General features: G+C 34.8%; 1 protein-coding gene across 4 annotated transcripts in view; it reads left to right on the forward strand.

Annotated features, from left to right (window-relative positions):
- Window positions 1-24,273, forward strand: part of CDH18 (cadherin 18) — a 478,586-nt gene that overhangs the window by 215,710 nt on the left and 238,603 nt on the right. For all 4 annotated transcript variants that reach the window (XM_019802760.2, XM_034657069.1, XM_034657070.1 and 1 more), the window contains one exon: window positions 23,688-23,982. In XM_019802760.2, the coding sequence (XP_019658319.1) occupies window positions 23,688-23,982 (295 nt within the window). The remainder of the gene's footprint in view (window positions 1-23,687; window positions 23,983-24,273) is intronic.

Genomic DNA, 24,273 nt, shown 5'->3' on the forward strand with positions numbered 1-24,273 from the left:
CAAAAGGTCAGGCCTCATGACAACTTGGAACTATATTTACTTGGTGATTCTCTACCCATTTTCAGTTTGATCAAGGAGGAATGGAACTTTCATCTCAATACCTCTCATAATGCCAACAGCTTAGACCATAATGTCTTTAAAACACAATGCTCAGTTCTTCATTCTATATGATTTTGGGTGTTCTAGATAAGCAGAAGCCCATGCCAACCCATTTGACTCTTCCATCAGTTGTCTCAGGTTATCACTTAGACACCATCTGTACCAGTATAGCAGTACATTTGAGCGCGATTTACAATGACAACCTATCCAAATTGCATTGCTTTTTACCTATGAATCTCTATCACCTTTAATACACATTGTGTAGAAAGAGAAACAAAACAACAACACAGTTATCCATGTAAACCTATTTTTGCATTATATTTGTATTTTATTTTTCAACATTTGTGCAAAAACATGTAACTGCTAAAGTATTATGTTATATAATGTTTTATTAATATCTACTTCTGAAGCACCGGTCTTTTTTACTGAGCATTAAAATAAGTGGTTTACTGGCTTCATGAGTCTTTACCCTATGACTATCTTGACTACTAATTATTATTATTTATACTTTTTAAATGAAAAAATTGAAAATATAGGATACTACAAAGATTTACACCAAGGCACACATTCTATCTAGTCATATTTTAATATGACTATCTATCTATCTAGTCATATTTTAATATGGTATTAATTTGGTCATATATTAATATGGTATCTACATAAGAAAAGTCTGTGGGCTTATTTTATGTAAATATAACCAGCTGTTGTCTACTAATTTTCTTAAATTAGCACACTGACAGTATATGACAGTATTCATTACTCCATGTTTCTTCCTGTATTTTAATTTGTCCATAGTATTATCGCTTGCCCCTGCATGAATTTTTCCCCTTCTCTCCCTCTGTTTTCTCTCTCTGTCCCTCCATCCTTTCCTATTTCTCAGTCACCCTTTTTTCCCCTTTTTTCTTCAGTATTGAGTACCTATGAATAGATCATGTGAATAAATAACAAATAAGCCATCACTGATGCTCTGTATCTGTCTGCTCCTACTCTAGGCAGTGATCCCTCCTCCACTGCGTAAGTGATGAGTTTCTTAAAATCTGATACATCATACTGTAGTGTTTGCCAGCAGCAAGGATACATTTGGAAGGCAGAAAAGAAAACTTGCTTTTGCTTCTCTTTGATTCTACTCATTATGCCCTTACGTTCCAGCGTACTCTGATTTTCTTTACTGTGTCAAATCCACTGTTTAATTCATCTGCTAAAATTTTGATTCCTGTAATTTTTTTTTTTTACTTCCAGATGGTATTTTTCAAAAGCCTGTTCATTCCTGATGGTTTCTTGTTGTTTGAGCATCTTTGTACTTGCATCCTCTTTTTCTCTAATCATTTTGTGTGCAGCGTAATTTTTCTGCAGTCTGATTGTACATCTGCAGTTTTTGATCATTAAAAATCAGTTGTTTCTCAACTTCAGTTCCCACTTATGTTGGTCTGCCTTTTCATGTGTTTCATAGGTTTTGTTGTTGTGAAGACATGCTTAGTTTTCATACATACTATTCCTATGGGCCCCACCCAGTGAAACTTTCTTCAGTAGAACATATGCATCTGTTTCAGCTGGTAATGGGGGCACGCCCCTGCCCCTGGACTGCCTCAACTCAACTCTCTCCCTCTAATTTTGGCAGAGAGGTAGGGCAGTAAACATTCCAAGCATCTTCACCTACACAGACTGTTGTTCCTGTCTGACTCCTTGCTCCTTCCAGCTACTGGCTTTTCTGATTCACTGCTGCCCCTGCCGTCCTTCCCAGCATCTGCCACCTTGGCTCAGGGTGCCCACCCTGACGCCCACATATTCCTGTCCAGGCTCCAAGAATTTTGAGCCTTAGCCGTCGGGCTCTGAAATCCAGGCGTTTTTCTACTTCAGCTTCTTATCACCTCCCACCATCTCAAACTCATATTGTTTTGGAGGGATTCCCGAAGACCAGCAGTATCTCTAAGTGATATCCTAGATCTTGTAGAAAAGAGAAAATGTGTAACGAAACTCTCTAGAAAGTTCTTTCTTTTTTTGTTTTTCTCCTCTTATTTTTTAATGTACATGTGTGTTTATCTGCTCTTCCTATAAGTATCAATGGTTCCAAGTTTCTAGAAGCATTCCTGGCTCTCTTACCTGTTTTCTGGATTTAATTACCATTTATAAAAGCCTTTAGATTTATAACTATCTTTTATTTTTGATGTCGGACTTATCTGTCAACTGTCCAGATCCATTTATGAGTTTATAGGTAGCTCAAAACTCAGTCATCCCCAACTATCATATCATCTTCTATTTTAAAACCCTCACCTATCCTTCAGTATCACATATACAATTTTTACTGTAAAAGGCATAATTATCTCCTAGTTCTCAAGATAGTAAACAAATTGCCATCCTTGTCTCTACTTCTTTTTCTTTCTTTCTTTCTTTCTTTCTTTCTTTCTTTCTTTCTTTCTTCTTTCTTTCTTTCTTTCTTCTTTCCTTCTGATTTTATTTATTTATTTGACAGAGAGAGAGAGACTGCCAGCGAGAAAGGGAACACAAGCAGGGGGAATGGGAGAGGAAGAAGCAGGCTCCCAGCAGAGCAGGGAGCCTGATGTGGGGCTCGATCCCAGGACCCTGGGATCACGCCCTAGGCAGAAGGCAGATGCTTAACGACTGAGCCACCCAGGCACCCTTACTTCTTCCTATTTCTTATGTTATAAAAATCAATCCATTTCTAAGTTGTTAATATAATGCCTAATTACTGTCTCTGTAATGTGTCCATGTTGAATCTTGAAGCTCCCTCCCGCCCCCCACACACACTTTTTATTTTAATGCAGATTCTTAACTTGTCAGGTTTTCGACAACCTTGTGTCTTTTAACTCAAATTCCACCTTGCTTTACTCCCTAGAATTAAATGGTGCTTCTGTCTTTTGTATGTGTTCTCTCTATATAGATACCTCCCTTTCAGCACATTTGCACGGATTTTTTTCTCTTTTTTTCAGCAAAAACTTTAAACTGTTTGACATGACTATCAAGGATTTAAGCCCTACCTATACCTTCAAACTTCTCCTGATCTGATCTCATCCTATAGGCTCTGGAACTTAAGCCTGAATGCCACTTTTTTTTGCTCTTGAATTTACACTTACTGTGATATTGCCTGGTCCTTAATAGTTGTTTAAGTTAGCTGGTGTTTAGTAAGTGTTCAGTGCATATAGTTGCTGAACTTACAAAGCAGATCCAAGAATCATTTATATGCCCCTGCAAGCATGCATAAAGATGAGATCTCGATAAATTATACAAGATACATTATGAGTGTGAGAAGAAAAAATATAGAAAAATTGTACAGGAATTCAACAGCCTCCAGTTAATATTGTACAGGAATTCAACAGCCTCCAGTTGTTAACATTTATTTAGGAGGAGACATATCGTTAATATTTAATCTTAAGTTTGGTGTTTAATGTATGACTATTGCAGAAGATGTGAAAGTGTATCTACAGTTTTATACATTTAGTCTTTTTTCGGCTTTTCTTTAAATTCTAGTTAGTTGCTTCAGGAGTAAAATTTAAGGATTCATCGTTTACATACAACACCCCTTGTTCATTTAGTCTTTTCAATAACTATGTATGTGTGTGTATAGTAATGTCATTTGGCTAAAGTATAAGACACCAGGTTCTGAAGCTAAGGTATTCAAATCTAAATCCTCTTACTTAATAGCTTTATAACTTTGAACAGATTAATAAGATTCAGCTTGTTTGGGGCACCTGGGTGGCTCAGTTGTTAAGCATCTGCCTTCGGCTCATGTCATGATCCAGGGGTCCTGGGATAGAGCCCTGCGTTCTCCCTTTCCCTCTGCTTGTGTTCCCTCTCTCGCTGTGTCTCTCTCTGTCAAATAGATAAAATCTGAAAAAAAAAAAGATTCAGCTTGTTAATTTAAACAATATGGGGATAATAATAATATCTATCTCAAAAGTTACTTAAAGTATGCTAATATTTTAGCAGGATATATGACATATACAACTCTATCATCTTCCTACTGATGCTGTAACAAATTATCATCAACTTAGTGGCCTAAATAGCAGATCTATTATCTTACAGTTCTGGAGGTCATAAGTTCTAAAATTAAGGTATTGACATGGTTGCATTCATTTTGGATGCTCTAAAGGAAAATCTGTTTCTCTTCAAGTTATTAAGAAGCAGCTTGTTTTCCTTAGATTATAGCCCATTCTAAAATCTGTAAGCCAAGCAGCATGGTGTCTTCAGATGTCTCTGTCTCTTCCATGGACCCTCGGATTCTTTCATTGTATCTTTTATCTGACTATCCCTATACAGCTTACCAAAACACTTGCTACATTGGGCACACCAGGATAATCAAGGACAATCTCTCAATTTGTTCACGTTAGCGAAGTCCATTTTTCTAAGTAAAATAACGTAATAGGGCATCTGGGGGACATTTGGAGGAGTATAGTAAGTTCAAAATAAATGTAGTTTTTAACTTTTCGTAGGAGAAACACTGACAGTCATGTTCTATCACTCCGAAGTTTGCTTCAGATTACAGTGAATTGATTGAAGGACCCTAGTTTTATAAGGGATTGGGAGGAACATTTTAAAGATATCTAATTAGATCCAATGAAACTACAGAATGGAAAAGAATTTGAATATTTCTTTATCTAGCAAGATATAGAAAAATCATAAAGCTTTACTTTTGAAGGTAGACAGTTTATTTTTAAATTTAAAGTTTAAAGTCCTACAAGGCAATATGATATAATTCATTGTTCTTACCAAGCTTACAAATGTTCTTTTTCTTAACAAGCCTAATATAATTGAGGGAAATATGTGGGTACAAGTAAAACATTCTTTAGATCGTGTTCAAAGCCTTGTTAACATTGTACCTGAAAGAACAAATCATTTAACCTCATTCATTTACTAAAATAGCCATTTCAAAGTTAAGGAAGTTTTGAGGTAGGCTTACAGCATTCTTGTTGTATTTCATTTTGTATTGTAAGCTCAAAGGCAGGGAGGCTATATCGATAATTATGTTTTATATAGCAACCATTGCCGCATACTCTCGGTGCTTAATAAATTTTTAGAATTATTAACAATAAAAAGAGGACATTTTATGTGACATATAATGGACATAAAATAAATGCACACTTGATGACATTTGAAACTTTATAAACCATCTCAACCAAGATAATGAAAATATTGCAGTCACTAACCCCTGATCCCGACAACCACTGATTTGATTTTTCTAACTACAGCTTACATTTTTCATGTCTATGCATTTATATTCAATACATTTTACAAAGGGAATCAATATCTGTGCCCGTTTTCTATTTGGCTGATTTCATTCATCATTCTGTTTTGAGATACATCCTTATGCATCATTAGTGGATTCATTATTGCTCAAAAATTCAGTGACTTAAAACAACAGATATTATCTCATAGTTTTTGTGAGTCAGGAATCCGTGGCGTCTCTGGGTGTGTCTGATTCAGAATCTTTCATAAGATTGTGATCAATTAGCCCAGTGGCGCTGGAATTACCTCAGGGCTAAATTATGTAGAGAATCCACATCCAAGTTCACTCACATGTCTGTTAGTAAGCATCAGGTTCACATCGGCTACTGGTTGGAGACATCAGTTTCTTGTCCTGTGAGCTTCTTTATAGGGCTTCCCATACAAGCAGCTTGCTTCTCTCAGAACACCAAGAAGGAAAGAGAGAGTGCATCAGAGTTGCAGATGACAAGAATGGGCAAGTGTTATGGAAGCCAGTATCTTTTTATAATCTATTTTTCAAGATGACAACACATCACTTTGATCTAGTTAGGAGTTACTGCATCCCACCCACAATTAAGAAGAAATTATATATGTGTGTAAATAGCTTGAGGCAGCAATCATTGTGGGTAATTCCAGTTGCTGCCCACTCTAGGCTACCCTCTGACAACCCAGAGATTCATATTCCTCCTACAAAATACACTCATCCATACCCAAGGTCTTTGCAAATATCATCCCATTATAGTGTTAGCTCAAAATACTGCATCTCATTATCTAATCCAAGTCCAAGTGTAGACGAGGTTCTTTGGATATAAGTCCTTAAGGTAATATCCTCAAATATAATTCTTTTTGGTCTGTAGTTATGTGAAACTATAAAACATGTTACTTTCCCACCACACAGACAATGATGGGACAGACACTAAAACCAACAGAACAAACCAAAATAAACCACTATATATTTAAAAAGGATGAAGTTAGAGACACAAAGGATTCACTGCTCCATGGGATTTTGAAATTCTGTCAAGCAGATATTAGAAGTTCCTTAACTAGTTATCTGGATTCTTTTTTTTTTTTCTTCTTCAGTCTGTATCATCCTTTCAATTTTTATATAAAAGGATGTGATTATTGATGAGTGGTTTTCTTAGCTGGCATCCTGCTATTAGAATTTTTAGAGCTCCATCAGCTTCTTCCTAGAATATTTGAAGAAATATCCCTATTACACTGTGTCACTTAATTAAATTATTAAAATACATTAGAACCTTCGTTAACTCAAGTTACCATTAATCTGTGTGTGGGGTCTGTTTTTGGATTCTCTATTCTGCTCCTTTAATCTGTATGCCCGTATTTATACCAGTGTAGTTTTCTTGTGAAACCTGAAATCAAATAGTTTAAAATGTGCCAATTATGCACTTCTTTTCTAAAACTATGTTGGCTATTGTAAGTCATTGGTAATTTCATATAAGTTTTAGAATCAGCCTGTTAATTTCTAAAGTTGATTGGAATTCCATATACTCTATGGATCAATTTTGGGGAAGATGATAATTTTACGGTCACTTCCAGTTTTCAAGTGTGGTATAGATTTTTTTGTTTTGCTTTTCTAATTTTCCAAGCAGTGGTTTATAGTTTTCAGTAAAGAGAACTTTACACATACTTCTTCAAATTTATCCCCAATTATTTAAGCTTTTTGATGCCATCATAAATGGTATTGTTCAATGTCTTAATTTTATTTTTATTTTTTTGTTGCTAGTATGTAGAATTGCATTCAGTTTTCAAATATTGTCCTTGAATACTCTGACTTTGCTAAATTCATCAGTTACTGTGTGTGTGTGTGTGTGTGTGTGTGTGTGTGTGTGGTGTCTAGATACATAGTTTCCTTAGTATTTTCTAGGTAAACAAATATGGTTTTGTGAATATAAGCAGGTTTACTTCTTCCTTTCCAAACTACATATTTTTTTTGTTTCTTTTGTTTGTTTTATTGTAGTTTAGAACTTTCAATACAATGTTGAATATAAGTAGTAAAAATGGGTATACTTCCTTTTTTCTCGATGTTAGCAGGAAAGATATTTGGATATTTATCTTTCAATGCAAAGTATGGTGTTCACTTTAGCTCTTTGTAAATCCTACTTATCAGGTTGAGAGTTTCCTTCTATTCCTAAGGTACTAAAGTAAATACCTCTTAGGACTTTGTTGAGATAACTGTGTAATTATTTTCCTTAATTGTCTTAAAGTGGTTAATTGAGTTGTTTGATTTTTTAAATGTAAAGCAAACCTGGGATAGATGTCCATTGCTCATGGTATGCTATTCATTTTATATAATTCTGGATTCTATTTTCTAATATATTATGAAAAAAACTTTCTTTTTTTTAAAGATTTTATTTATTTGACAGATTGAGAGAGAGAGAGAGAGAATGAGTATGGGCAGGGGGAGGGCAAGGGGAGACAAGGGAAGGGACAATGGCAGAGGCAGAGGGAGAAGGAGGATCTCTGCTGAGCAGGGAGCCCCATGTGGGGCTCAGTCCCAGGACCCTGGGATCATGACCTGAACTGAAGGCAGGCAGACACTTAACCAACTGAGCCATCCAGGCACCCCTATGTCATGTAGTTTTATAAGAGGTTCTGTACTATAGTATTTTCCTCGTTTAATATCAGACTCTAAGTTTTATTCTTTGGAAATTTATTGAGACTTGTGTTATCAAATATATGCTCTCTTAGTGAACATTCCTTGTGTACTTGACAAGAATGTGTTATATGAAGTTGTCAGGCTTAGTGTTTTGTAAACTCAACTTGGTCAAATTGATGGATGGCACAAGTTTTTCTTTCTCTTTTTATAAGTTGGTGTATTATATCACTTAGCGAGAGTGAGGCGTTAAATTTACCACCACTGTGTATTTCCCTGTTCCTTTTATGTCAATTTTCATTTCATGAATTTTTGTGATCTATAATTAGGTCTATGTGTATTTAGGACTTTTGTATGCTCTTAATAAGTCATTAAATTTTCTCCTTTAACTCTTGTCACATACTTTGTATTGAAATATACTTTGATATTCATGAACTTGCTCTTTTATGTTAATAGTTGGCTTGTGTATCATTTTTCATCCTTTCAGCCTTCTTATGCATTTTCATTTAAGGCACATTATTTTACTTCCAATCTAACAATTTCTGCCTTTTAATTGTTATGTTTAGTACATTTATGTAGTTTTTTAATTTTTATTGAGCTATAATTCACACCATATACATCCTTTTACAATGTACAGTTCATTGGCTTTTAATACATTCTCAAAGGTGCACAACCATCACAACTCCCTAATTCCAGACTATTTGCATTGGTCTGGAAGAGAAACCCCATGCTCAAGCGTAGTCAGTCTCCACTTCTCCTCCTACCCCCAGCCCTTGGCAGCCACATTTGTTTAGAGGTTTTGTGTCACATATGTTTTCATATCTCTTGGGTCCATATTTAAGATCCCCATTTCCAGGTCATATTGAAGCGGGAGAGCGAGGTTCTTGTCTCACAGAGTCGAAGAATGAATTTCACCGATAAAGGAGAGTGAGCAAAGTGATAGAATTTTGTTAAGCAAGGATACAGAAAAAGCTCTTAAGAGTGAGAGGGGTCCTGACCATGTTGCCTATGTGGGCCTCCACCGACAGTCTTTTATTTAGAACTGACCAGGGAGCTTGTGGCCTTAACAATCTTGTGACGTCTTCATTTGAATTAGGACTGATGATAACATCTTTAATAGCTTCCTTCTTCTTTGGGGTCTGGTTATTCTTCGTTGGTCACAAGATGGCTGTCATATAAAGACCCCACATCTGACACCAGGGCAGGATGGTCTGGTTTGTTCCCTTATCTCTAGTTTCGTTATGCCTCCGCATTTTGGGGATTTCTGTGAGCCTGATCACGTAGCCCTCTGCCTCTCTCTCCCTACCTAGACCTGCCTGTCCCTTACAGGATGTATATCAGTGGGTCATATTCTTGGGGGGGCGGGTGATTGCCAACATGTATCTTGGGCAGTAGGGATAAAGGAAGTTTCCAAAGGAATTTTTATATGTTAAAGTAGATTTACAGGATCCTGGGGTCAGGCTAAGACTGCCTTTTTCCCTTAGCAAAGTATCCACATTCAGGCAATTGAGTCCCTAAGGGAATGTCACTCTGCCTGTTTCAAGGACTTGTCAAAGGACTGTAAGTAGTAAGGAAATTTAATAATTTTTCTTCCGTCTTTGTTTCCCACATCAATATGGTAATTATATGTGTGACATTTTGAAGAGCTGCTAAATGCTTTTCAAAATGGCTATACCATTTTAAACTTCAGTCAGCAATGTGTGACGGTTCTAATCTCTACATCCTTGTCAACACTTGTATTTTCTCTTTTTAGACTTTGAGCCATCCTGGTGGGTCTGCAGTGGTTGCTCATCATGGTTTTAATTTGCATTTCCCTAATGGCTAATGATGCTGATCATCTTTTCATGTGCTTATTAGTTATTCATGTCTCTTCTGAGAAATGTGTCTTTATTTTTTTGTCCATTTTTTTGAATTGGGCTACTGGTCTTTTTATTGTTGTGTTATTTATAAATTCTAGGTACTAGACCCGTATTAGATATATGATTTGCAAATATTTTCTCCTACTCCATGAATTGTCTTTTCACTTTCTCGATATCATGCTTTGAAGTGCCAGAGTTTTTAATGTTGTTGAAATTCAATTGATCTATCTCCTTCTTAGTTGCATACGCTTCAGGTATCATTGCTAGAAAAATATTGCCTATTGCCATGTTGCAAAGATCTACATCTGTGTTTTATTCTGAGAGTTTTATAGTTTTAGTTCTTAAATTTAGTTGTTTTTTTTTAAATCTGCTTTCAGTTAATTTTTGTATATGATTTGAGCTTGGGATACAATTTCAGTTTTTGCATATGTGTATCCAATTTGTCCATTCAAGATTTGTTGAAAGAATTGAAGAGTTGACTTATCCTGACACACATATTGAAAATTAATTGACCTTAAAATTACGGGTTTTTGGGGGCTCCTGGGTGACTCAGTCAGTTAAGCATCTCACTCTTGGTTTTGGCTTAGGTCACCATCTCAGGGTTGTGAGATCTAGCCCTGTGTCAGGCTCCAAGCTCAGTGGGGGGTCTGCTTGAGATTCTCTTCCTCTCCTTCTGCCTCTGCCCTGCTTGCACGTATGCACTTTCTCTCTCTAAAATAAATAAATAATCTTTAAAAAAAGTATGGCTTTATTTTTGAACTTTCATTTCTATTCCACTGATTTATAAGTTTATTCTATCCCAGGACCACGTGGTCTTGATCATGGTAGCTTCGTAGTGAGTTTTTAAAACTAGAATATCCACTCTTCCAACCTTGTTCTTTTTTGTACTTTTTTGGCTACTTAGGTTCCTTGCAGTTCCATTTAATATATGAGCAGCTTGTTAATTTCTACAAAAACATTGGGGTTTTGGTGGATAGTCCAATAACTAAATACTTCAATATTAATACTTAAATTTTCCAGTTAATGAACCATATATGTCTTCCCTTTTATTTAGGAAATTTATTTAGGAAATTCCTTTTATTTACTAATTTTTAGGGAATATTTTATAGTTTTCACTGTATAAGTTTACTCTACTTTTATCAAATTTATTCCTAAATATTTCTTGTTTTGGATACTATTTTAAATTTCTTAATTTGAATTTTGAATTCTTTACTGCTTATTTATAGAGACAAAATTTATATTTTTATATTCATCTAGTATCTTGAAACCTTGCTGAACTTTCTTTTAGCGCTATTAATATTTGTCAGACTGCTTGGGTTTTTGTATATAAAAAGTCATGTCATGTGCAAATAGACATACATCTTTTCTTCTTTCCAAACGAGATGGGTTTGTTTGTTTTTTTTTTTTTACCCTAACTTGATTACCCTGGCTAGAAACTTCAGTGCAAGGTTGAATAGAAATGGCAAGAGTGGATAATTGTAGTGCTTCTGATCCTTGGAGAAAAACTTTAGTCTTTCACCATTAAATATGAAATTAACTGCTGGCCTATTATAGATGCAATTAATCAGGTTGAGGATGTTCTCTTCTATTTCTAGTTGGTTGACTCTTTTTATTAGAAAATTATGTTAGGTTTTGCCAAATGATTTTTCCAAATCTATGAGATAATCTTATATGTTTTTTAAAAAAAATACTTATATTATATTGAATGGCTTTGGTATGTTTTAAGCAACCTTGGTTTCCTTGATAAATCATACTTAATCATGTCGTGTCATTCTTTTTTAAAAATATAAAGGTTGCTGGATTTGATTTGCGGGTATTTTGTTGAGGATTGTTTTAGCTATAAGGTAAATTGATCTGCAGATTCCTTTTTTGTGATATTGCTATCGGATTTTGGTGTCAGTTTAATGCTGGCCTCATATAATGAGTTGTAAATGATACTGTTTTTGGAGAAGTTTATGAAGGACTGATGAGAATTATTTCAGTGTTGGATGGAGAAGTTTATGAAGGACTGATGAGAATTATTTCAATGTTGGATGGAAAAGTTTATGAAGGACTGATGAGAATTATTTCAATGTTGGAAGGAAATCACCAGTGACGCTATCTGGTCCTGGACTTTTCTTTTGAATTTTCACTGTTACGTTAAGATGTTGTTTGTCAAAACTACTGTGGAGTTGTGGGGGTCAGGTAGATGGGAATAAGGCACATTAAAATACCACAGAGATTACTGTTCACACCAAGATTCAGCTGTTTTTCTTGCTTACATTCTCCCAGGAATGCTACAATTCTTTGGTTAATTTCCAGAGATCTGAAAAAGTTGATTCTTCCAATATTTGCCAGTATTCTCTTGCTTTTATGGAGGAAAAACGTTTAGAGATCCTTAATCCACCTTTTTGCTCTCATCTAGAACACATGGATATTTAATATAATAATTGATGTGGCTGGTAGACACCAGTATTGTTTTTGTTCTTGTTTTGAACTCTGTTTTTGTTCCGTTTCTTACCTTATCTTAGTTTACTCACATTTTTAAAAGTAATTCTTTTTAGCTCTTCTATAAAATTTTTAAGTAATTCATCACTTGATTCATTTGTAGTGTTGGTCCTAGTCTTAAACGATACGCATCAATAGCATCATGCAGTCTCTTTTGGAATCCATGTTTTACCACAACATATCACACACTTCACATTTGCTACCCTGTTTCCTCTGCGTACCTCACACTGGATACTTTCTACTTTCCAACTCCCACTTACCATTCAAACATTCCCCTTCACAAATGCAGTTCCACTAAAACAGTATAATTAGTTCCCGCCCATTTCATTTTTTTTTTATACTTCTGTCATACCTTTTAGTCAAATTACCTTACAAACCCTTCTTACAATGTTATTAATTTTGCTTTAAATATTCAGTTTTCTCTTAAAATTGAAGTTTTTGAAACACGGTTTTTAAAAAGTGTACCTCTTCACTGACCACTTTTAGATCTCCTCATTGCTTCCGGGTGAGCCAAGTTTCCTCCAGGTATTATTGTAATACCCTGACTCTTCTTTTTTTATTTGTAACTTTTTAATTTCCTTATTTATTTTTTAGTTGATATCTTTTAGTATATCATGATTTATGAAAATTCCAATCATATTTCATTCTTTAATGATATTTATTTAATTATGTTCAGTTAGCCAGGATATAGTACATCACTAGTTAATTTTTAAGTTATTAAAAAGTAACAGAAAATATGTTTGCTACTCGTATTCCGTATTTTATGTTATAGATCATATATTTTTATTTATGGTAGGAAAAAAAGGTTTAAAGGCAAATTTAAATGTTTAAATAGTGAAAGTAGATAAAGATGAAAGGATCTTAGCAACGAGTCCTATCACAATCTCTCCATATTACCAAAAAAACCCCAAAAAACCTCAGTTGCAATGAAAAAATAATATTTATTAAAAATCAGATATGTATTGTATATTGGAGACATGACAGTGAATGAAACTTGGCTTCTGCCCTCAATCAGAATCAAGTAAAGTACAAGATGTGGGGCATTTCATCTGAAAGATACCATGAAATGGTAACTACTTAACGATAGGTAAGCGAGGGTTTCTTTGACATCACAAAGGAAAGACAGATTCTTTGGATGAAAATTTCAGAAACAATTTTACAGAAGATAGGAAATGACTTACTTCTGGGCAGGTACATAGAAAATATCTAGTTTGAGGAAATCTAACGTGGACAGTGGACCCATGAGGAGCCAGATCATCCAGTTTAGTTTGCCTAAAAATTTGGTGTGAATGGTGAAGTGCCCAAAGATTAGGTTAGACATGTTGACGAGAGCCAGGGGGAAATGTATTCCATCTGAAGGCTGTGGGACGCTCTCAAATGTTTTATTTCAGAAAGGATAAAATTCACATTTTAGAAGTAACACACTAAACTATGGTGTAAATGGAATGTGCATGGAACAGAAACAGGCAGATAGTTAATGAGACCACTTAGGGGAAACTGCAATAACCCCAGAAAGTACAAGAGCATGAATTAACTCTGCTAACTGTGATGGAGAGAAGGGGTGAGGGTGGGGAGATTTTTTTTTTTTTTAAGATTTTATCTATTCAACAGAGATAGAGACAGCCAGGGAGAGAGGGAACACAAGCAGGGGGAGTGGGAGAGGAAGAAGCAGGCTCAGCGGAGGAGCCTGACGTGGGGCTCGATCCCAGAACGCCAGGATCACGCCCTGAGCCGAAGGCAGACGCTCAACCGCTGTGCCACCCAGGCGCCCCAAGGGTGGGGAGATTTTTTAAAGAGATAGAATCACAAGAATTTAGAAAGTTTTTGGTGAGGAGAAATGGGAAAAGAAAAATCATCATTAGTGCATAAGATTTCATACTGAGTGACTGAGAAGGTGGTAGCTCTGATAAGAAACATATGAGAGGGGTTATTCAATCTAAGAAACACATGAGAGGGGTGGCACAGTCGTTAAGCGTCTGCCTTCGGCTCAGGGCGTGAAACCAGCGTTCTGGGATCGAGCCCCACATCAGGCTCCTCTGCTGGAAGCCTGCTTCTTCCTCTCCCACTCCCTCTTGTGCTCCCTCTCTCGCTGGCTGTCTCTCTCTCTGTCAAATAATAAATAAAATATTAAAAAAAAAAACACATGAGAAAGTAAAGAGTGAGTTCAGACTTACAGCTGAGTAAATTGGACTTTATGATTCAAACATTTCAGAATAGCATTTCATTCTGAAGCTTAACTTAGAGGAAAAATTGTGCACAATAGCAGACCACACAATTTTCATTTTAACCTGCAGTGTTACGTATGCTCAACTCTGGGTTGAGTAGCCCCACACATCACAGAAAATCTTAGCAAGAAAACTTACATTTTGCACTGTATCCTCCTTGAGTTTCAATCCACAGTTTCTCTCCATTGGAAAAGATTCAGTATTTCCATGTCTTGCATTTCCAAAGTTAGACCCAATATTTGGGAGTTTTGCATTCTGCTTCCTTGTGCTGATGTAGTTTTATCATGTTTTTTAAATTAGCTTTCTCAAAAAAAAAGTAAATAAATAAAATTATAACTAGGTGGTGTTTGGTAACCTTAGAACAATTTATGTTGCGTGATTAGATTAAATCCAGAACACACATGAATAAGGAAAAAGTTTGATGAGAGTTAAATTTTAGAAAGTGTGTAAATTTTATCCCTTTATAGAAATGGAGAAACAGAAATATAGATTGAGACTTAGTGTCCTTTCCTCTGGGAAAACTTCCCAACAATGGAAAATTAGTTTACCCTATGCTTCAGTCAGAACTGTCCATACTCTGTGGATCTATTGCTCTTTCTTGCTCACTGCACTAAAAACTTCTTGAGGACAAGGAACTTGATTTATTTCCGCACCTTGCTTGATACATAGTAGGGATGGATGCTATATTTTTTTCTTCCATTCAATTACGCTGAATTGGTTTTAAACCTAGAGTAAACACAAGGACCCTGTTGATATAGACCAAGAGAATAACTGAATGGAGACAGATGTGGAAATGGCAGGCTTACGTGAGGGATATATGAGATAGGCAGGGATATAGATGCAAAAATGTCAAGACTGGCTTCAGCAAGACAAGACAGCCAATTAAATAAGCATTACCTCGCAGTACCTGGGCAACTTGAAGCAATAGCCTTAGAGATGTGACCACATTCAGGACAGAATTTAGCAATCTGAGGCATGGCCAAATATATATATCAAATTCTTAAGCATCTCAGAATGAGAATCAAGCAAAGGTTAGGGGCTATGCATAGAAATCAGATGGTACCTGAGATTTTCTAATGATTCCTACCTCTTGGAGAAGGCTGCAAGATACTCTGATTTTTCCATATAACTGGCCCAAAGAAAATTCAGAACTGTTGTTCATTAACAACAACAAGAACATTTATATTAAAAAGTAATATTTATTTAATTAATTAAAACTGAAAGATATGTAAAAGGAAATTGACTAAGTCACTGCAGTGTCAGCTTTTTTCTGCCCTCAGCTTTTTTCTGCCCTTCTTCAAGTCTCACTGGCTTGGATTATATTCTTTCCTAACTATCCATATGTCCATGTTAATAAATAGGAATATTCTATACATGTAGCTTTTGTTATTTATACTTTTATCTAAGTAAGATCTCAGCTTCTATATTATTGCATGGCATGGTTTTCTCAGTCCACAACCAATTATAGAGAATTCTTCAGAGCTAACAAAGTCATGTTATTATTGTAATGATAATTCATAATTTATGAAACAATCCCCCTCCAGTTGGACCTTTAGATATTTTGCCTCTGAAATAATCAGTAAGCGTTATTCATACATAGATATCCTTATCTACAGATGTTTTAATTTCTCTTATTTTCCAGGACACTAGCATGTGTTTGGTTTTCCTCCTACCTAACTAGTTTCTCCTTCTCTATTTTTCTGGTCTTTTTAATTTCTTCTACATTTATTTCATTGATAACCTCATTCTGTTTCATTGCTGTAAATACCACTTTTGTGCTGGATGTCTCCTAAATTTATAAAGCCAACCATATTTGTCTTTTGAACTACAGAGTTCATATGAAAATGGCCTCTATATCTCTACTGAGATCACCAATAGAAATACCATGGTTAGCATGTCAAAATTCAATCCCTAATCTTTCCTATCCTAGTTCCTGATACTGTATCCTTCCACATCTCATTTGATTACAATTCCAAATTCTTAGTAACTGTGGGAAAGGGAAAGAATCTCAAGCAGACTGCTATGATTGCGGAGCCCAGTGCGGGGCTTGATCTCACAACCCCTGAGGTCATGACCTGAGTCAAAATGAAGAGTCGGATGCTTAATTGACTGAGCCACCCAGGCGCCCTCTTGGTTGTACCATTTTTTATCACTTTCACCATCACCCCAGTCCATGCTGTCATCATCAATCATTGTATTATCATGGTGGCAGTCAGTCAGTTCTCCCTGCTTTCATTTTTGTTCTTTTATTTTCTGTTCTCAGTAATGAAGTGGACACAATCCTTTTGAGACATAATCAATTGTGATACTCCACTGCTCAAAACTCTCCTGTCCCCCTTTGTCTCATCCCTGGGTCCTCCATGATCTTACAGTACAATATATCTTACTGTACTATACTCACCCTTCTTATTGTGATGATGTGGGACAATAAAATGATAAGATGAAGTGAGGTAAATTATGTGGGCATTGTGACACATCATTAAGCTACTATTGACCTGCTGATGATAAGTCAGAAGGAGGATCACCTGCTTCTGGACCACAGCTGACAGTGGGTAACTGAACCCAGGGAAGTGAAACCACAGACAAGAGGGAACTACTGAATTTCTCTGATATCTTCTCCTACTGCCCTTATCTGTCCATGCAACTCTGGTCACACTTGCTTCCTCTCTGTTTCTGGAATCTGCTGGTCATGTCCCTAACTTGATCCCTTTGCTCTTTCTGTGTTCCCTGCCTTCAGTGCTCTTCCCTATAATATGCACTTGGCTAACTCCCTCACCTCCTTCAAGAATTTACTAAAATGTCATCTTTTTAATACGGCATATCTGACTCCTTTATTAAATTTTATTGTTGCTTTAACAAAGCACTGCAAAATTAATGCCTCAAAACCACACAAATTTGTTTTCCAACACTTTCATAGGTTAGAAGTTTAACATAGTTCTCACTGGACTAAAATCAAGGTGTGGTCCCATTCCCTTGCTTTTTCCCAGCTTCTAGAGGCCTCTCTTAGGTCTTGCGTGAAGATTTTTACGTTTTAGAACCAGCAATGAGGTGCTGAATTCTTCTCACACTTCCGTTTTTCTCTCTCTCTCACCCAGCTGCGATCAGTTCTTCCCTTGTAAGGACCCATGTGATCAGAATTGTCCCATCTAGAGAAACCAAGGTAATTTCCTTGTCCTAAGGGCCTTAACCTCAAACACATGTATGAAGTCCTTTTGCCATATAAAGTAACATATTCACAGGCTTCCAGAGTAAAGATATAGACATCTTTGAGGGGCTGTTGTTCTACCCACCATACTTCCATAGTTAATATTGCAATCTCTCTACACATTCCCAACCATCTTTGATAGTTCTTCTCCTTTACTTTCTTTCTCTGTTTTTAAGTATGGGTCATGCCACTGTCTAACATATATCAGTCATGTTTTCTGCTTACTGTGTATTTCTCGCCACTGGGATTAATGTATATCCTCCTCCCAAGTTAGGAATCTCTGTATTATTGATATGTTTAAGTACTGAATACCAGGACTGGAACATAGCGAATGCCCCAAAAATATTTGTTGGATATATACTTCTGAAAGTGATTGCTAGATCAAATGATAATGTCTTATTTTATTGTCAGATGAATTTTCTAAATGATTGAAGCCATTCACTTTTCTGTCATCTTCTTTACCTCTCCCTCTGATATGCAATTACTGCTTTCTTATTTGAACAAAGAGCTAAAATGAACAGTAATGACAGAGTTTTAATGGAGATGAAATCACAACACATGCAAATGTGTAGACAATGGTTTGGGCCAGTATTTTTCTGGAATTGTACTAATATTAGTACACTCCGAGATTTTTTTTCTTTAAAACCAGCTGCCAGGGCTGTCTTTTTCTCAGCTGGACCCTAATTGGCAGATAAAAGAACACAGATTAACTCTGATAGAGAAGAGGTACTCCTATGCCTCATGTATCTCCAACTTTAATCAATTGGTTGGTTTTTGAGGCTTTCCAACAACGAACAGTGAAATTCTCAACCACTGACTTGCCTCCTGCAGTGCCCAAATATTTGACACATCCCAATGGGGCTCTCTAAAGTACAGCTGTTGGATATGGAATTATTACAACTTCAGATCAAAGATATTTTATAGTTTTTTTTTTTTTTAAGATTTTTTTTTTTATTTATTTATTTGACAGAGACAGAGACAGCCAGCGAGAGAGGGAACACAAGCAGGGGGAGTGGGAGAGGAAGAAGCAGGTTCATAGCAGAGGAGCCTGATGTGGGGCTCGATCCCACAATGCTGGGATCACGCCCCGAGCCGAAGGCAGACGCTTAACTGCTGTGCCACCCAGGCGCCCCTATAGTTTTTTTTTAATCTTGTACATTAATATGCCTAATCTGGGATTAAGGGGATATAATAAACACACACTTCTTCGTGTTCCTTTTCCCTTCTCCTCCTCACTCATTAGTTTTCTTCTCTAAGAATACACATTAAGAAGTTAAATGCTAAAAACTGAAATTCAACAGGGGACTTTTGCATGTTTACAAAGACCTCTGATGTTTCTAGTTAAACAAACACATACCTTATTTCCTTACTGTCACCTAATTTCTTAACTTTTTAATCAATTAATGTTATATTTGTGGTTGGGCAAAGTGCTTTTTCATTACTAATTTTAATATAACTTTTTACATATTAACTGATGCCTAATTAAAACCAGTGGTTACGTATATTTTTTTTGCTCTAGACTGAAATGTTAATTACCGAGAGACTATTATGATTTGATATGTTTTTTCTTCTTTACTCAATTACTTATTAACAGTTCAATTGAATTTTGTTTTATCTGCTTATAGTTTAAAATATAACACATTCTGGAAAAAATATAACATTCTGGAATGAAGGATGCATAATCCATTTTAATAACATGTATTTCCTATGATCCTCACATTGCATCACTTGTATTTTGTGTATTGGGAAAATAATAGTAGTGGAATTACTACACAATATTTTCACTTTGTTCCTAAATTCCACTTGAATATTGTAAATATAAGTTTCCAACTCAAAAAACATACATAAAACATGTAGTTTAAAATATTACAATTTTAAATCAGTGACCTATCTTTTTAACATAGCTTAAAGTCCTCACTAAAAGCAACTTTTGAAGTTAATTGCTCTGCCACCATGTTCTTAACCTTTTAAAGTTATTCTTCCCCAAGGGATAGACTATTATCTTAGCGAGGAACTCTGCATTGGAGTGAAAGCTATAAATTTTTAGGTCCTGATCCTAATGTGGTCCGGAGTGAATAAATAGTTTTCTAGGGGGAACTCATGTGAGTCTCATGAGCTTTCTAAGTACCATAGGTTACTACTTAACACTTAGAAAGAGACAATTTATTAAAGTAATGCCAGAGAAGTGGTCATTTTGCTTTACTTGGGTGGTTATATTTTTTTTCTTCATTCTCCTCCCCTTTTCCGTTTTCTAAAGAGCAGTTATTTAACTCTACTTTATCATGTGATTACATACAAAAGCACTCTTTCTTCTTGCTTTAGGACAATATAACATCTGTCCTTTGGCACAAAAGAATCACTTGCTTTGCAAAATCTCATGACTCTAAAAGTATATTCCCACCACTGTGTGTTATGATAAGACCCTGACACTGTTCTCTCCATGGTATTTCTAAATTGTCTGCTACAAAGAGTTCAGTATATATGACTAAAATCTGCTTTGTCTCCCAAATATTTTTATATATGTCAATGTAAGATAAATGAAAGTCTCTCTTTAATAATATAGTAGCTAGCTCAACTTACAACATCATATTTTGCTGTTGCTAAATCAGCATTATGTCAAGATCCAGAGTATTTCTACTGTATGTGCTCTACTCACAATTCTTTCATTTGATGTCTCATTGCTGCCCACCCTCGGAGATAACACATTTCTATCCTGGTTATCTGTTTTACCTGATTATCAAAGAGCTTTCTCTCCATATCTTAAGATTTTTACCTCTACTAGTATGATTATGCTCATCCATTTCATTCATTCATTCACTCAGTCATCCATTCACTCATTCACTGTTTCTTTGCCTTAAAAAGTCCCTGATATACAGCACGTACTCTTTCAGGAACTTAAAACTCACTTATTAAGCAAAAGAAGACAAAATAACTGGTGGTCCTCTCAGGAGTCACCTCTGTTGCAGATATATATATTCCAAACTGAACTGAATATTTGGAAATGGGTATCTGGTAGACAGGAGGTAATCCTGAGAGTGGATCACTTTTTTTTCCCCACAAATGGTTATCATCATAATCATATAAACTACTAATTTGACTGAATGCCATTGGAATAGTTTCCCATCAGTGTTAACATAAAAGCTAATCGTTCCAAGATTCAACTAGGCCTGCTGAGAGATTTATAAAATCCATTAATGAAATGATTATATTATTTAAACACTCAAACTAAGCATTATTAACACCTCATATAATTCAAATACATATTTGTAACATTTTAATATAACTTTTACTATGTTATCCAATAACATAAATACTGTTAAATTATAATTCACTGATTTTATTGCACATCTATTTTCAAATTAGACATAATTTCAGAAATATTTAGGCTTAGTTGTTTACTAATTATAAATACTTTATGAATGTGGAACCAGATCCAAGTCTTAAAATCTAAAGCCATAAAATTACTCACATTTATTTCTTTTATCTGAATTGCTTAACAATCTATATAAATCATAGAGTGTGTTATGCTTTTAATACATGCTTTAGATTGACAACTTTACTATTTCTCTCACATACTTCCATTGCTGGTCTACATATATAATCCCATTCTTTAAATGTGATTAACTTTTTGTTAATACAAACCTTTATTCCAAAATAAAGTAACATCAAAATAACCTCACTAAGAACATAGAAGAATATGAAAATATATCCTGAAAATAAAAGTCAATTGTCAGCATTGCTATATCTTTCTGAAGTAAGTTGTTAGAAGCATAACACATTTCCCCTAGTAGGGTTTTAAATTAGTTATATAGATTTCTAATTTATATAGTATAACAATAGCTAATAAAACTGTCTCACATTTTATTTAATAACAAGAGTGTTTGAGAGAGTGTTTTTAAAAACATTTGTTTAATGAATTTGTTGCTTTACATTGCTGTGATTTGGTTACAGATTAAAGCAAATTTGCAGAACATGAAACAGGCTGCTCTATTGATATTTTGCAGGTGTCTGCTTCATAAATGATAAATCCTTCTTCTCAGTACTAAAAAGATATGTCAAGAAACATAAAGAAATGACTAAATACACTTCCATCTATGCATACAACTATCTCCACACAACTCATTCTGCATTCTTCATTCAGTAGTTAATTTACTAATGAAGTGTGAATCTTTGAAAGCTATGTTTTTCATATTTTGCTAATGGGTTTCTTACGCCTCTTTATAAAAGCTAAAAAAAAAAAGTAGTTTGGAAAGATATAATTTGTTGAATCTTGCTAAGTGATTTCCATCAGAATTTGTCCCTGTTTATGTCTTATGCGTTTTCAAAAAAAGAGACAGTGTATTTTTGATGTAGTATAATTTATATTTCAGTTGCCTCCATTTTACCATAGGATAGTCCTTTTGTCATTTATTTTTCTATATTTTATCTTTTTAAAAAATGTCTTCTAAGGGTTCAGATTTTAATATAATCCTTGAAAAATCTCTCTTTATTATGGAAAGAAACCCAAAAGCTATATGGACAAGGTTATATTTTTCAATGTTTCCAAGTGTCAGAAATGAGCAAAAAGTGAGTAGTTGAGGTTATATAACCAAAAAGGTTTCATATGAAGGATAACTGTTCAGATCTCTTGGGAGAAACAATTCTTCAGATATTTATTTAAGATTTAAGAAAATATTGTGTGGTTGTTTAAAATATAGCAGTGGCTCTTACGGAAATATTTAATTAAGATGGCACAAGTTGAAATAGATTATGAAATATGAATTATATGCAGTTTAGAAGCATTTCTCGGGGAGCCTGGGTGGCTCAGTCGGTTAAGCATTCAGTTCTTGATTTCAGCTCAATTCATGATCTCAGGGTCATGAGATTGATCCCCATGTTGGATTCTGCGCTCAGTGCAGAGTCTTCTTGAGATTCTCTCTCTCTCCCTCTGCCCCTCCACCTGTGTTCTCTCTCTCTCTCTAAGATAAATAAATTAAATAAATAAATAAAATCATTTCCTGATGTTTAAATGACAAAAAAGTGGTTTATAATTATCTTAATATCTATTTATCTTTCTAACTAAATACTTCTCTACTGAAATATTACTTCTGTAATATCAATTAAAATGATATTCCAGTATTTTTATTTTAATGAGTGAGAATTTGTTGGTGTATTTTAATTAATTTAAAAAATATAGGCCTATGTATTGATTAAATCAATCACTACAATTGAAAGTTAAATTCTCATAATTAAAAAAAAAAAGTGGATGCCTGGCTGGTTCAGTGGCTCAGTCAGTAGAACATGTGACTCTTGATCTCAGGCTCATGAGTTCAAGGCCTCTGTTGAGTACAGAGATTACTAAAAATAAAAAAACAAACAAACTTAAAAAAAGAAAACATTCTATTTTAATCTATTTTAATATTCTTAATGTTCTAAATCTGAGCAAATAATCTGGGAAATAGTCTTTTTAAAAATTTTTCAAATTATAAAATTAGTACCTCTGTAACAAATAAATGCCTCTTTTGTGGAGATTTTTAATAATTTGAATTTTCTCCTACGATACATATTTTTTCTTTTTTAAATTTTAGGTTTGAAGTAAAATGCCAAACAATTAATTTTTAAAAATCATTATTCCTGAAAGTATTGAAGGCAACAGTGATTTACTGGTAGTTTCTTTTTCCAATTCTATTTTCTGTAGTTAGTGAAGTGTTGATTTAGTAGAAAAACATCAAGTGTTATTGTTTTTCTTTTAATTAGTATTATTTATTAATTACTCTTAAGGTAATGATTGGATTTTTTAGGTCATGATAAAAATATCCATAGTACCAGGTAGAGAAGAACTGTAGAAAAATAAATGATTGTAGTAACCTATAGGACACTGTGGAGATAAGAAAAGTTAATCAAAGTAAGTTAGAAATTATAGATAGGCAATTTTAAAATAACATGATGTTAGGTTGGAATATAATTGCAAGCTAAATTATTTAATTTGTATTTTCCAGCTGCACTCCAATTCTGACAAAGGCGATGGGTCTGTCAAGTACATCCTTACCGGAGAAGGTGCTGGGACTATATTTATCATTGATGATACCACTGGGGACATCCACTCAACGAAAAGCTTAGACAGAGAGCAGAAGACCCACTATGTGCTTCATGCCCAGGCTATTGACCGACGAACAAACAAGCCTCTTGAACCTGAATCCGAGTTCATAATCAAAGTACAAGACATCAATGACAATGCTCCAAAGTTCACGGATGGACCGTACATCGTTACTGTGCCTGAAATGTCAGATATGGGTAAGAAAAAAATCATTGTTTACTTTGGCAGTTAACATATTTTTAAGAATCAAAAAAAAAATCATCATTTGAAGACCAGTTTTTCATTTTGTGTATGTGTGGGGAAATCTGAAGAAATTTCAAAATATTTTTATATTTACATGTGGCTTAAAATGTTAAAGAATATTGGGTCTAGGTATTAGAATATCTATTAAAATTAATTTCTGAACTTATAAGTAGAGATGATAGTTTGGTATCAAGAAAAAAAATCATTAATGGGAAAACACCAGCAATTCTTGCTTGACATAATTT

Source organism: Ailuropoda melanoleuca, chromosome 3, assembly GCF_002007445.2.
Source record: "Ailuropoda melanoleuca isolate Jingjing chromosome 3, ASM200744v2, whole genome shotgun sequence".
NCBI classification, from domain to species: domain Eukaryota; kingdom Metazoa; phylum Chordata; class Mammalia; order Carnivora; family Ursidae; genus Ailuropoda; species Ailuropoda melanoleuca.